This window comes from Equus caballus, chromosome 3 (genome assembly GCF_041296265.1).
Source record: "Equus caballus isolate H_3958 breed thoroughbred chromosome 3, TB-T2T, whole genome shotgun sequence".
Classification (NCBI taxonomy): domain Eukaryota; kingdom Metazoa; phylum Chordata; class Mammalia; order Perissodactyla; family Equidae; genus Equus; species Equus caballus.
In genome coordinates this window covers 5,969,201-5,985,671 of record NC_091686.1, presented here as the reverse complement: position 1 = coordinate 5,985,671, position 16,471 = coordinate 5,969,201, and the positions used below count along the sequence as shown (strand labels likewise).

Below are 16,471 nucleotides of genomic sequence, written 5' to 3'. Positions count from 1 at the left end.
TTTAACTCTTTCCTTTTTACCCACTTGCCTTCCCAAAAGTATGGTCTGCATTTGCTATCTCTAGTCTCCCACTTACTTGAATAGTCCTTAAATTGTTAATTGTACACATTAATTATATAAATGTTATTTGTATATAATGCATACATCTTTTTATGACACATATATTACATGATGTATAATTGTATATCTTAATATACATAGCACATTAATATACATTAATATATACTGTACATTAATGTGTTATGTTGTGTATATATATAATTTACATACAATACACAATTTTCTATACACCATAATTTATTTATATAATATGTACATCATAGTTTACACACAAATTTTTACTCCAAAAAAAATTCATACAGAATACACCTACGCTGCTTGTCCTCACCGAATTCCCAGAGACACTTACTATTATCATTCATTTACTGAACAAAGAAAAGACTGGGCAGCCTTCTGCTCTTTTAGGAATATGCTCATTAGAAATGTAATATTGTCTACTAAGTGGGGTTTCAAAAATTTTTAATGGTTTATTTCATGTATTGGTTGGAATATTTGCTCAGTCAACATTATGCCTTAGATCTTCCCATATCAGTATATATGGATCATCTCTCTCTAACTGCTATATAGTATTCTATAGTACATCTGCATCACTGTTTATTCCCCTATTGATGTATTATTTCCTCCCAATTGTTTAATACTATAAGCAAAGTTTCCATAATTTATTATTCAAAAAGCTGTACCAATCCACTGAAATTGCCCTGACAAGTGTCACTAATGATCCATCATCTTAATTGATCTTATGTGGTATGTGATAATTCTTTTCTCCTGGTAGTGTAAATATTAGGATATTATAGGTTGGTTCTAGACCCAAGGTACTGCTCACGTTGTAATATTATTCCTTGATCTCACCTATGACCTATCAAGTCATGATGGCAAGTCTTTCTCCAACCAGCAGTCTAATATTGCTATCATTTATTGGAGAAATTCCCAATTCTGAGCTAGCATTTTTTTTTTTAAATCTCCCCAGGTGGTGACAAGGTACATGCAGGATTAAAAGCCACTGATCTGGATGCATAACCTAACTTTTTTTGCACAAATAATGTCATTTAAAAAAAATTTACATATAGTAAAATTCACCCTTTGAAGTATACAGTTCTGCATGTTTTGACAAATACTTATACTCATGTAACCACCATGATAAAGATATAAAACAGTTCCTTCACTACAGAAAATTCCCTCATTTCTAGTTAACCCACCCAAGCAACCACTGATGATGTTTCTCTATAGTTTTGCCTTTTCCAGAAGGTCACAGAAATGGAATTTAGTGTCTTTCACTTAAGCGTTAATGCATCTGAGATTCACGTGTTGCTGAATCTATCAGTAGTTTGTTCCTTTTTATTGCAAAGTAGTAGGCCGGCCATTGTCTAGGTGTACCACAGATTTGTTTATCCATTAACCAGGTGAAGGATATTTGGGTTGTTTTCTACTTTTTGGCAATTAAGAATAAAGTCATTATAAACATTTATGTACATGTTTTTCTATGAACCTAAGTTTTCATTTCACTTGGGTAAATACCTAGGAATGAGATTACTGGTTATATGGTAAGGCTATGTTTAACTTTCTAAGAAACTGTCAAACTATTTTCCAGGTACAATGGCTATGTTACACCATTTTGCATTCTCACTAGCAATATATAAAAGTTCCAGTCGTCCCACATCATTGCCAGAATTTGTTACAGTCATTTTTTAGATTTTAGCCATTCTAACAGGCACGTAATGGGTGAAGTGTGTTCGGATCTTTTGCCTACTTTTAAATTTGATTGGTTGTTTTCCTATTGAATTTTGATAATCCTTTATCATACAATTCCTTTATCAGATAGGAGATATGTAAAATTTTCTCCCAGTCTGCGCTTGTTTTTTCTCTCTTTTAAAGAGCAGAAATTCTTAATTTTGATGAAATCCAATTTATCGATCTTTTATGGCTTGTGCTTTTGTTGTTCTAGCTAAGAAATCTCTAGGTAACCCACGTTCATAAAGATTTTCTCCCGTGGTTTCTCTTAGAAGTTTCATAGTTTTAGGTTTTACAATTTATGTCTTATGTTTAGGTCCATTTTGAGTTCATTTTTTTATATGGTACAAAGTATGGGTACAAGTCCATTATTATTTTTGTGTATGGCTATCCATTTGGTTCAGCACCATCTGTTGAAGAGGCTGTCCTTTCTCCACTAAACTGCTTTTGCACCTTTGTTGAAAATCAGTTGACCATATATATATGGTTTATTTCTGGATTCTATTCTGTTGATCTATATGTCTGTACTTTCACCAGCACCACACCATCTTACTTACTGTAGCTTTATAGTAAGTCTTGAAATCAGATAGTGTGAGTCCTACAACTTTTTCAAAATTGTTCTAATTATCCTTCGCATTTTCATATAAATTTTGGAATCAGTTTAATTTATACAAATAATTCTGCTGAGATTTTGACAGGAACTGGGTTGAAATTATAGATCAAGTGGAAGAAAACTGATATCTTGATATTGTTTTCCAATTCATGAACATGGTATTTCTCTCCATTTTCTCAGTCTTTAATTTCTCTCACCAGCTTCTATATTTTTCAGGATACAAGTCTTGCACATCTTTTGTCAGACTTATCCCTAAGTACTTAATTTTTTAATGCTATTTATAGTGTTTTTAAAATTTTTTACTTCTGATTCTGATTACTTGTGGCTAGTTATAGAAATACATTTCATATTTGTAATTATGTAACCTTGCTAATCTTATTAGTTCCAGTAACTTTTTGTAGATTTTGTGAGTTCTCTACGTAGAAAGTCATGTTGTGAGTTGAGACAGTTTTATTTCATCCTTTTCAGTCTGTGCAAGGACCTACAGTGACAATGTTGAATAGAAGTGGTGAGAGCAAATATCCTAGCCTTGTTCCTGATCTTAGAGGGACAACATTCAGTCTCTCACCATTAAATATGATGTTAGCTGTAGATTTTGTTGTATATATTCTTTGTCAGGTTGAAGAAGTTCCCTTAGAGTTTTTATCATAAATGAGTGTTGGAGTTCGTCGAATTTTTTTCTTCAACTACTGAGATTGTCATCTTCACTTTCTAGAAGATTTTGTATGGAATTGGCATTATTTTTCCCTAAATGTTTGGTAGAATTTACCAGTTGAAGCCATCTGGGCCTATAGTTTTGAGAGAAGATTTTTAAACTACAAATTCAACTTAATAGATACAGTAGTCTTCCCTTACCTGTGGGAGATAGGTTCCAAGATGCCCAATGGATGTCTGAAACCGTGGATAGTACCGAACCCTACCTATACTATGTTTTTTTCCTATACATACATACCTATGATAAAGTTTAATTTATAAATTAGGCACAGTAAGAGATTAACAACAATACTAATAATAAAGTAGAACAATAATAACAATATATTGTAGTAAAAGTTACCATAGATCTCAGCATATGATTTTTTTTCTTTCCTTATTGAGAATTTTCACCTTTTCACCAAAAGGAAGCACAGTGGCTTCTCTTTGGCATATCTGAATTGTCAGCATCACCACTCTTGTGCTTTGGGGCCATTATTAAGTAAAATAAAGGTTATTTGAACACAAGCACTGTGATACCACAATAATTATCTGATAACCGAGACGGCTACTAAGTGACCAGTGGGTGGGCAGCATATACAGCATGGACATGCTGGACAAAGGGATGATTTCACGTCCTGGGTGGGAAGGAGCAGAACAGTGTGAGATTTCATCGTACTACTCAGAACCGCATAATTGAAAACTTATGAACTGTTTACTTCTGAAATTCTCCATTTAATATTTTCAGACCATGTCTGACTGTGGGTAACAAACTGAAAAGCAAAACCAAGGATAACGGGGAACTACTGTATAGGGCTAATTGATACTACTACCTTTTAAGTGTGTTTCGGAAGTTTATGTCTTTCAAGCAATTTGTCCATTTCATCCACATGATCACATTTATTGGCAGAAAGTTGTTTTTACCTTCATTATACTTTTAATGTCTGCAGAATCTGCACTGACATTTCTCATTTCTGATATTGGTAACATCATTTCTTTTTCTTTCCTGATCAGTTTACACAGAGATGTATCAGTTTTTTTAATCGTCTCAAAAAACCCTACCTTTTAATGGCCTTAATTTTTTCTACTTTTAGTTGTCTATTTCATTGATTCTTACTCTTTTTCTAGTTGCTTAGGGTGACATCTTAGGTCACTAATTTGAGACCTTTCTTCTTTTCTAATATAGATATTTGGTGCAACATTTTGATATGTTGGATTTTCATTTTCATTTACTTTAAAATACTTTCCAATTTCTCTTTTCTTCTTTGACACACAGAAATATGCAATTTAGTTTCCAAATATTTGGGGGTTTCCAGACATCTTTCTGGTATTGATTTCTGATTTAATTCATCATTTGAATTAAATACATTATTTGAATCTTTTAAAAATTTATTGAGACTTGTTTTATTTTCCAGAATGTAGTCTATCTTGATAAATGTTCCATGTGCACTTGATGCAGTTGGAGTGTTCCATAAATGTCAGTCAGTTTGGTTGATAATGTTGTTCTCATCTTGAATATCCTTACTTATTTTCTCTGTCTGCTTCTATAAATTATGTTGAAATCTCTTGACTATTTTTTTTTTTCTGTCTAGGATTGTATGTCCTCTCTATCACTAGGAAATGACCTTTTTTGATAATGTTCTTTGCTCTGAAATCTATTTTCAGATATTAACATTAATGATATTAATGTAGCCATTCCAGCTTTCTTTTGATGAGTGTTAGCAGAGTATAACTTTTTCTATCCTTTTACTTTTTTAAAAAGCAGCTTTATTGGCTATAATTCACATACCATATAATAATTCACTTGAAGTGTACAAATCCATGGCTTTTACTATGTTCCCAGAGTTGTGCAACCATCACCACATTCAATTTTAGGACTCTTTCATCACCCCAGAAAGAACTCTGTACCATTAACAGAAACCTCCACTCCCCACAACCCTAGGCAATCACTAATCTTTCAGCTTCTATAAACTTACCCATTCTGAACATTTCATATAAATGGAATCATACAATAAATATCCTTTTGTGACTGCCTCCTTTCACTTGGCATAATGTTTTCAAGGTCCATCCATGTTGTACCAAGTATTAGTTACTGCTTTTTTATTGGAGTAATATTCCATTGTATGGATATACATTTTATTTATTCATCCATTAATGGGACATTTGGGTTATCCTCTCATTTTAAACTATTTGTGTCTTTATATAAAGTGGGTTACTGATAAGCAGTAGTTAGGTCTTGTTTTTTTTTCCAGTCTTATAATTTCTGCTTTTTAGTTGGTATATTTAGACCATTTACATTTAACTGCTGTTGTTTTCCCATGTTCTTTCCTTTTTTGATCTTTTGAATCGAGTATTCTGACTCCAATTCATTTTTTGCATTTAACTCTTTAATCCATTTGGAATTTATTTGGTTATAGGATGAAAATCAATACAGTAGTCCTCCCTTCTCTGTGGTGGATATGTTCCAAGATCCCCAGTGGATGCCTGAAGCTTTGGATAGTACCAAAGCCTATTTATACTAATGTTTTTTCCTATAGATACATATTTGAGGTGTGACAGCAAAACTAGCATAGATTTCTTTTTCTTTCTTCACATTTTCGCAGAAGATTCCTTCTTACTGTAGATCTTAGCAACCTCAGCATACAATTTTTTTTTCGTATTAAGAACTCTGACCTTTTCACTTCAAGGAAGCACTTTATGGCTTCTCTTTGGCATGTGTGAATTGCCAGCATCACTACTCTTGCACTTTGGGGTCATTATTAAGGCTTACTTGAACACAAGCACTGCAATACCATGACAGTTGATCTGATAACCAAGATGGCTACTAAGTGACTAAATGGGTGGGTACGAAATACAGCACAGATACACTCAACAAAGGGATGATTTGCACCCGTGGTGGGACAGAGCAGGATGGTGTGAGATTTCATCACGCTACTTAGAATGGCACGCAATTTAAAACTTAGGCATTTTTTATTTCTGGAATTTTCCATCTTATATTTTTGGACCATGGTTGACCACAGATGAAGGGGGACTACTGTTTTAGAGGAACTATCAGATTCATCTCTTTCAACTCCAGTTGCTTTTGGGACTGTTGCCGATTTATGTTTCCAGCTTTCACAATCCCACTGGGAAAATCACTGAAATTAGATTAAACCTGTGTAATTGTTGGAGGAAGTTTTATCTTTTTAATATTTAGTCTTCGTATTCAGAAACATTAGCATATCTTCATTTATTCCAGTTTTATTTTTAATCTAGTTCAAGTTAAATAATTTTTCTACAAGGGATAAACTTATTCCAAGGCATGTAACACACTGTTAACATTGTAGGAAAAGTTTTTCCATTATATTTTCTAACAGATTTTTGCTGCTTTTTTATTTATTTTCCCTAACTCTTTATTTTAAAAGATTTAAAGCCTACAGAAAAGTTGGAAGAATAGTACATTGGACACTCATTTATCAATCATTAACATTTTACCACAGTTGTTCTTTATATAATGTTTTTTCAGCTGAACCATCTGAAAGTAAGTTGCTGACATTTGGACATTTCACTTTTCTCCTACATAATCCAGTCCCATCATCAATACCAAAGAAATTTAAGTCCATATTAAATTTTCCCACTTGTCTCAAAAATGTCTTTTGTAGCTGTGCTTGTCTATGCAGGATGCAATCAGAGATCAAACATTGCATTTGGTTGTCCTGTCCCTTCAGTCTCATGTACGCTACAACAAGTACCCTCCCCACCATCTACCATTTCTTCGCGACACTGACTTTTGTTTTTTGAAGAGTCCAGGCCATTTGTTATATATGTGTGTTTCTAAGCAATCTTTATAAATAGAAACTGCATGTAAGGGCCTTTAAAATCCCATTACACCCCTTAACACAGCGTGTGATCCAGCCTTATTGCCTCAGGGACATTTGTTTTCTTCCCTTATCTGCTTCTTCAGGGATACCCTTCCACAGCTCAGCAACTTGCTAACTCTTCATCCGTTAAGGCCTGACTCAAGCTTCCCTCCCCATTGCAAACTGAGGCGGATGCTACCACAAAATCTGTGCTAATATGACTATCACACTATACTGCACAAAATGCCCATTTCCTCTATTAGACAGAGAATCCAGAGGACAGAGAGACAGCCCTGTTTGAGAAACAGCCACTCAGTAATCAGTTTAAGAGATCCAAATTTTCTTTTTTTTTTTTGGGGTGAGGAAGATTGGCCTGGAGCCAACATCTGTTGCCAATCTTCCTCTTTTTGCTTGAGGAAGATTGCCCCTGAGCTAACACCTGTGCCAGTCTTCCTCTATTTCATATGTAGGATGCTGCCACAGCATGGCTTGATGAAAGTTTGTAGGTCCATGCCCGGGATCTGAAGCTAGAAACCCCCGGCTGCTGACGTGGAGCACACAAACTTAACCAGTATGCCACCGGGCTGGCCCCTAGAGATCCAAATTTTCTTTCCCTAACAGGAATTTGGAATTTAAAATTTTACAAATGGAATAAAAAACACAAACTTTCTGATTTACAGCAGAATGTTCAAAATGCACAAACAGGAAAAGAAAGGAATGAAAATAAATCCAAATCCCTTACCCTTTTCCCACTTCTAAGTTCTCCCCTGAGTCCTGTCTTTTGCTCCATTGGGACTTAGTGGTCACTTTTCCCTGGTGGTTCCCGTCACTCGTGTGAGTACCAAGGGTTTCCCATCAACCCTGTTTCTAGCATCCTAAGCATTCTGGGGTTAGTAAAGGCCAAGATTTATGTCAGGCTCACCTTTGAAGGACTGTTGCTGAAGTAGTAGAAAATCTTTTCACGAGGAGAAAGCATTGTTTCATTTTTATGTGGGGAAATGTAGACAGGATGATTTTGAGACAACTGTATTCGGCGAGGAGAGCCTGTTCTTACAAATGGATAGGGAGAGAGCGGAGGAGCATCCATCTGTTAAAAAAATAAATAAATAAATCTATTTCTAAGAAAGGTAAACAAAATTTCTAACTAGATTTTTGTTTTGGAAATTTTTTTATTGAAAGAGTAAAGAAGTATAATAAATATAGTAGTTTTCTGAATGGTAAACAGTGATGTACCAGCAGCAACAATTAAACCTAAAGAAAACCAGACAAATAGCAAACACTCTGGTGCTTACTTTGTGCCAGTCACTGTTTTAAGTATTTTTAATACATTATGTCATTTAATCCTCACAACCACCCTATAAGCTAGGGACTACACTTATTCTCATTTATATATGTGAAAACAGGAGGCACAGAGAAAGTTAAGTAACTTGCAAGGTCACCACAACTGGTAAGTTTTGGACACCTTGAATGCATGCAGTCTCTCTCTTGCATTACTATTCTTTGTAGGGAATCCAAATACCATCTTATTCTCATTTAATGCTTCACAACAATAGAAATTATGTTTAAGTAAATTCTTTCTGTTAGAGACTTCCTCAGTTTTACTTAACAAAAGAATTATTTGTAAAACCAGTTTACATATGGAGCAGCTCAAACATAAGTGATTCCTCATTCCTCCCAAGTGAAAAAAGTATGAAATAATCCCCTGTCAGACTTACTACATTTGCCTGTAAGTACTTCATGGCAAAAGTTTTAATTTGTTTTATGTAGATGTTGTTGTAGAACTGAATGAGGTCTCCCCTCTCCTCCTCTTCCATGTCACTGTTGGCCCCTGTGAGACGAGTAGGTGTAGGAGGGGCACTGCTGGGCTGTGGAACCGGCAAGGTGCTGCTTGACCTCATGACAGGACTGGAGTCTCTACTGGCTGCAGCCGGTAGAACAAAGGGTGTGAGAAAGACGCTAGTGCAGATTGTTTTTGAAAAGAAAATTCAGTAGGATGAAGGCAAACAGCTACCTGCTCTACGTATTTAAGGGCAGCAAATGGGCACTCTGTTTTTCAAATCAGGGAGCATGGCGCAGATAAAATATTAAGTACTAACTTTACCTCCATGCCATAAATGTAGCAAGAATTTACTGAGCCCTGCAAACCAGCATGGTTTCAGTTCACGTGCCAGACTTTTCTGGAACTCAGGCCAACAAATTCCTGCCTTCTCTAACCTTCTCTAATTCCCCTAGAGAAAAATATCATGCACAATGTGCCTCAAAGCTATGGGATGAAGGACAAACAACTTTGTCACTAAATTTAGAATTCAGTTTATTCCAACAATCCTTTGCCAATAAAATATTTTCATAGTTTCTATAATAGTAATTTCATTCAGTAATCTTTAGTCTTTTAGGCCTAAAAAATAAGAGAAGCTCCTAACTTTGTTTTGTAAGAGTTCATAAAGATCCTACTTACTTCTGTCTTTGTTTAGTTCTGTTGGAGAATTCTGATGGCTTCTGCTATCACTACTACCAGAATTTCTTCTTTTCCTTTTCCCTTTTATCAAAACACTTCTATAAACCTTTAGAGAGACCACGAGAAGGGGACACAGAGTATTATTTATTGAGCACATCCTAGACTATGTGACCCTGACAGGTTATTCTCACAACAACCCCATGTAGTAATAGTCGTCCTCAGGAGAGGTTCATAAACACAGGCAAGGTTATATATGTATTAAATAACAGATCCAGGATTTACATCAGGGCCTGTCTGGCTTCAAATTCCAAGTACTGCCTATAATACTACAGAGCAGTAATTGTACCCAACCATAAATCAAGTTATTCTAAGTCAAATACAAAGAGCTGACATACCTATGTCTTTGAAATAAATCAACAATATTAAAGGTAATTGCATTTAATGTTACCTTGGTTTAATGTGCGGTACTATGTTTCCTAAACCAGACTGAAAGGTGAGATAAAAACCAAACAACTTCCTAATTTACATCTATCTTGTGATTATCTGAATTAAGAAATGACTCCAGAATCAAATATTTCACACCATTAATGTTTGGGGAAAAGAGGACGTAAGCTAATCAAGATGTGAAGTTGTCTGTCAATGAGTAAAGAAGATTAGAGGCTTCCCTTAGAGTCTTAGTTGTTTATCCTGGAGAAAAGGCCCCAGAATCAACTGTGGTTAATTTTTTGTATTCATCAAAGACTTTAAGCTTTATTTTCAGCCCTGAGGGAAAATTCAGTTACCTGGCTCCGGGCCTGTGGCTGAGTCCTATAACAACGCATAATATTCTGAAAAGATTTGTCTTCTTTTGTGACCTGGCAAAGAATAAGAGTATTCTGAGAGAGAAATTGACTTCCAGCAAACATGGTAAGGAGCTCTGTGAACCAGCTCCCCAGTGAAAATCACATTAAAAAAAACAGCCATTTAAAGTGTCTGGAAATGGTCCTAAGGGCATATAATAAATGAAGAAATGTCTACTCAAGAAAATCTTCTAAAATTCAGTAACAAGAGAGGGAGTAAGTGGTATCCGAAACAAGACCTGGAATAAAAAAGTACAGTAACAAATGAAAAATTCACTAGAGGGACAATACAGTAGATTTGAACGGGCAAAGAAAGAATGAATTAGCAAACCTGAAGATACAGATTGTGCATCTGAAGAATAGGAAAAAGAGTGAAAATAACAGCTGATTTCTCATCAGAAACTATGGAGGCTAAGAGGCAGTGGAAGAACATATTCAAAGTGCTCAAAGTAAAAAACTAAACTAAGGATGCACTATCCAGCAAAATCATTTTTCAAAAATGAAAGTGAAATACCACCTCAGAAAAACAAAAAACAGAATTTGCTGCCAGTAGAATCATCTTACAAGAAATACCAAAGAAAACTTCTTCAAACTAAAAGCAAGTGACCCAGACGTAATTCAAATACACCCGAAAAAACAAAGAGCTCTGGTAAATTATGTAACTGTAAAAACAGTATAAATGCATGTTTCTTCTCCTTCCTTCTCTTAACTGATTTAAAAAGTAATTGTATAAAACAATACATATATAATGTACTCCTGGACCTGTAACTATAGAAATGTGATATATTTGCCAAAAAAAGCAGAAAGGAGAGTAGGAGGAAAGGTATATTGTGCTAAGGAAATGACTCCAGAAGGCAACTTGAATCCATAGGAACCAATAAAGAGAATAAAAAATGATAAGCTTAATATAACTAAAACTATAAATACTTCCAGTCCTTTCTTCCCTTAGCTCCTTTAAAAGTCATAAAATTATATAAATTCATAATGTATTGTTAGATTTATAACATTTATGGGTGTGATCTGTTTAACAATACTACCACAAAAAGAATGAAAAGGAAACAGCTATATAGGAGTAACACTTCTGTATCTCACTGGAAGTAAGTTAGTATAAATCTGAAGCTGATTTTGATAAACTGCATATGTGGTGAATTGGGGAAGGGGGAGATACTGGTCAAAGGGTACTATAAGCTTCCAGTTATAAGATGAATAAGTTCTGGAGATTAATAAACAGCATGGTGACTATAGTTAACAATACTATATTATATACTTGAAAGTTGCTAAGAGAGTTGATCTTAAGTGTTCTCAGTACAAAAAAAAAAAAAGCTACATGAGGTGATGGATGTGAACTAATCTTATTGCAGTAATCATACTGCCATATATACATGTATCAAATCACATTGTACACCTGATACTTACAAAATGTTGCATGTCAATTATATCTCAACAAACCTGGGGGGGGGGAAGAGGGAGGGAAAAAAAAAAGATGTATACTGTAAGCCCTAAGGTAACCACTAAGAAAATAAGCTTAAAAAAGTTAAAAAGTCATTAGTGAAATTAAAATGCGACATCGGGAAGTATTCATCTAATGCAAATGAAAGCACTAAAGAAGGAACAGAGGACCAAAAGGACATGAGACATATGTAAAAAATAAAAAGTAAGATGATGGACATAAATCCAGTTATAGCAATAATAACATTAAATGTGGATGAATTAAATAACACAAAAGGCAGAAACTGTCAGACTGGATAAAAAAAGAGATCCAACTATACTCTGTCTATAAGAGACACACTTTAGATAAAAAAATATGTTTCAAGAAAAAGATAGAAAGAAACATATCATACAAACAGCAACCCCAAGAAAGCTGGGTGGCTATACAAATATCACACTATAAAATAGACTTTAAAACAAAAAATAAAGGTTACCAGAGATAAAGAGGGACATTTCATAATAATAAAAGGGTCAATCCATCAAGAAGTTATAATAATTACAAACATACATGCACCTAGTAACAGAACACCAAAATATATGAAGTAAAAACTGACAGAAATGAAGGGAAAAAATAAACAATTCAATAATATTTACAGAGTTCAATACCCCACTTTCAATAATAGACAGAACTAGGTGGCAGATCAAGAAGGAAACAGAATACTTCAACAACACTATAAAACAACTAGACCTAATAGACGAGAATATACATTCTTCTTAAGTGCATACTGAACATTCTCCAGCATAGACCATATGCTAGGCTATAAAACAAACCTTGATAAAAGGATTGAAATAATACAAAGTGTGTTATTTGACCAGAATGGATTAAACCTAGAAATCATTAACAGAAATTTGGGAAACTCACAAATATGTGGAAATTAAACAACACATCTAGATAACCAATGAGTCCAATCAAAAGAGAAATTAGAAAATACTTTGATATGAGTGAAAATGAAGACACAACATACCAAAACTTATGAGATGTGGCTAAAGTAGTGCGTAGAGGTAAATTTATAGCTGTTAATGCCTATATTGAAAAGAAGAGATATTAAATCAATTATCTGACCATCCATCTTAAGAAACACTGAAAAATTAAGAGCAAAAACCAAGCCTAAAGCAAGCAGAAAGAAGGAAATAAAATTAGAGCATACATTAATAAATGAAACCAACAACTGGTTCTTTGACAAGATCAACAAAATTGACAAACCTTTAGCTACGCTGACCAAGATAAAAAGAGAGAAGATTCAAATTACTACTGACAAAGAATAAAAAGGACTATAAGGGAATAAACTGTGCCAAAAAATTAGCCTAGAGGAAATAGACAAATTCCTAGAAAGACACAAATACCAAAACTGATTCTAAAAGAAAGAGATAATCTGAATAGACTCATGACAAGAAAAAGAATTATTCATCAATAAACTACCTACAAAGAAAAATGCAAAATTAGAAAAGAAAGGAACACTTTCCTGTGCATTCTATGAATCCAATATTACCCTGATAACCAAACCAGACAAAGCCATAACAAGAAAACTACAGACCAATCTCTCTTACGAATAGGACAAAATTCCTCAACAAAATACTAGCAAGCTGAATCTAGTAACATATAAAAAGAATTATATACCATGACTAAGTGGGATTTAAACCAGGAAGACAAGGTTGGTTTAACATATGAAGATCAATCAATGTGATATGCTATGTATCAATAGAATAAAAAGCAAACATCAACAGATGCAGAAAAAGCATTTGACAATTTCTAACACTCATTCATGAAAAAAACACTCAACAAATGAGGAACAGAAGAGAACTTCCACAACGTGAGAAAGGCATCCATGAAAAAAAAACCCATAGCTAATATCATACTTTAATGATGAAAGGCTAGATGCTTTCCTCCTAAGATCAGGAACAAGACATGAATTTCTGTTCTCAACACTTCCATTCAATGTACAATAATTATACTGGAGGTTCTGCCTAGAACCTCTAGTAATTAGGAAAGAAGATAAAAGGCATCCAGTATGAACAAGTAAAACTATTTCTATAAGCAGAGTACCTGATCTTGTACATAGAACATCCTAAGGAATCTACTAAATTAGAACTAATAAATGAGTTTAGCAAGGTTTGGAATATAAAATAAACACACAAAATCAACAGTATTTCTATACGCTTGCAATGAACACATCAAAAATGAAAATTAAGGGCCAGCCCTATGGCATAGTGGTTAAGTTTGGCGCACTCTGCTTTGGCGGCCTGGGTTCATGGGTTTGGATTCTAGGTGCAGACCTACCACTCAGCCATGCTGAGGTGGCGACTCACATACAAAACAGAGAAAGACTGGCACAGAGGCTAGCTCCGGGCTAATCTTGGCAGATGTTAGCTCAGGGTGAATCTGCCTCACCAAAAATAACTAATTAAAAGATGAAAATTACATTCATAACAGCACAAAAAAGAATACATAGGAAGGAATAAAGTTAACACAAGTATAAAAGTTATACTATGAAAACTGAAAAACTGTTGAAAGAAATTAAAAATGATCTAAATAAATGGAAAAATATCCTATGTTCATGGATCAGAAGATGACAAAATTGTTACAATGGTAATGCTTCCCAAATTGATCTACAAATTAAACACAATCCCTGTCAGAACCCCAGTTGACTTTGTGACACAGTCAAAATTGACAAGCTGATAGTAAAATTTGTAAAAAAATTTCAAGGAACTTACACTAGCTAAACTACTTTGAAAACAAAGAAAAAGGTAGGAAGACTCTCATTCCCTGATTTCAAAACTTTTGTCAAAGCAACAGTAATCAAGAGTAACTAAAAGCTGTCTCTCTAAGAACAGGAACCAGACAAGGATGCCCACTTTCATCACTCTTATTTAACATAGCATTGGAAGTCCTAGCCAGAGCAATCAGGCAAGAAAAAGAAAAATTGGAAAGAGAGAAGTGAAAATGTCACTAGTTGCAGATGACATGATTTTATATGTAGAAAACCCTAAAGAATCCATCAAAAAACTTTTAGAAATAATAAATATGGTAAAGTTGCAGGATACAAAATCAACGTACAAAAATAAGCGGCATTTCTATACACTAATAATGAAGTAGCAGAAAGAGAAATTAAGAATACAATCCCATTTATTGCGACAAAAAGAACAAAATAACTAGGAATAAACTTAACCAAAAAGGTAAAAGATCTGTACACTGAAAACTATAAAACATTGTTGAAAGAAATAGAAGACAGGGGCTGGCCTGGTGGTGCAGTGGTTAAGTTCGCACGTTCCACTTCTCAGGAAACCCTGATCCCGGGTGTGGACATGGCATCGCTTGCCATGCTATGCTGTGGTAGGCGTCCCACATATAAAGTGGAGGAAGATGGGCACGGATGTTAGCTCAGGGCCAGGCTTCCTCAGCAAAAAGAGGAGGACTGGTAGTAGTTAGCTCAGGGCTAATCTTCCTCAAAAAAAAAAAAGACAAAAAGAAATGGAAAAATATTCCACACTCCTGGATTAGAAGAATTAACATAGTTAAAATGTCCATACTTCCTAAAGCAATCTACAGATTCAATGCAATCTCTATCAAACTTCCAAAAACATTTTTCACAGAAATAGAACAAAGAATCCTAAAATTTGTACGGGGTAATAAAAGACCCTGAATACCCAAAGGAATCCTCAGAAAAAAGAACAAAGCTGGAGGTATCACACTCCCTGATTTCAAAATATACTATAAAGCTATAGTAATCAAAATAGCATGGTACTGGCACAAAAACAGATACACAGATCAATGGAACAGAATCAAGAGCCCAAAAGTAAACCCACACATCTATGAACAGCTGATTTTTGACAAAGGAGCCAAGAACATACAATGGAGAAAGGAAAGTCTCTTCAATAAAAAGTGGTGGGGAAACTGGACAGCTGCATGCAAAAGAATGAAAGTAGACCATTATCTTACACCATACACAAAATTAACTCAAAATGGACTAAAGATGTGAATGTAAGACCTGAAGCCATGAAACTTCTAGAAGAAAATATAGACCGTACACTCTTCGACATCGGTCTTAGCAGCATATTTTCAAGCAGCACGTCTGACAGGGCAAGGGGAACAAAAGAAAAAATAAACAAATGGGACTACATCAAACTAAAAGGCTTCTGCATAGCAAAGGAAACCATAAATGAAACAAAAAGACAACCTAACACTTGGGAGAAGATATTTGCAAACCAAATATCTGATAAGGGGTTAATATCCAAAATATATAAAGAACTCATATGTCTCAACAACAAAAAAATGAACAACCCAATTAAAAAATGGGCAAAAGATCTGAACAGAGATTTCTCCAAAGAAAATATATGGGTGGCCAGCAGGCACATAAAAAGATATTCAACATCATTAACTATTAGGGAAATGCAAATCAAAACTACAATGAAGTATCACCTCACTCCCATCAGAATGGCTATAATTAACAAGACAGGAAACAAGTTTTGGAGAGGATGTGGAGAGAAGGGAACCCTCATACACTGCTGGTGGGAGCGCAAACTGGTGCAGCCATTATGGAAAACAGTATGGAGTTTCCTCATAAAATTAAGAATAGATCTACCATATGATCCAGCTATTCCACTGCTGGATATTTATCCAAAGAACTTGAAAACACAAATGCATAAAGATGCATGCACCCCTATGTTCACTGCAGCATTATTCACAATAGCCAAGACTTGGAAGCAACCTAGATGCCCATCAGGGGACGAATGGATAAAAATGTGGTATATATACTCAATG

At 34.7% G+C, this 16,471-nt stretch overlaps 1 protein-coding gene across 7 annotated transcripts in view; it reads right to left on the bottom strand.

Annotated features, from left to right (window-relative positions):
* Positions 1 to 16,471, bottom strand: part of RBL2 (RB transcriptional corepressor like 2) — a 77,443-nt gene that overhangs the window by 26,001 nt on the left and 34,971 nt on the right. For all 7 annotated transcript variants that reach the window (XR_011437306.1, XM_023636990.2, XM_070262941.1 and 4 more), the window contains 4 exons: positions 10,168 to 10,239; positions 9,386 to 9,491; positions 8,646 to 8,851; positions 7,853 to 8,017 (listed from right to left, as the gene is read on the bottom strand). Coding sequence is in view for 6 of the 7 variants with exons in the window: in XM_023636990.2 (XP_023492758.2) it covers positions 7,853 to 8,017; positions 8,646 to 8,851; positions 9,386 to 9,491; positions 10,168 to 10,239 (549 nt within the window). In the remaining variant the exon portion in view is untranslated. The remainder of the gene's footprint in view (positions 1 to 7,852; positions 8,018 to 8,645; positions 8,852 to 9,385; positions 9,492 to 10,167; positions 10,240 to 16,471) is intronic.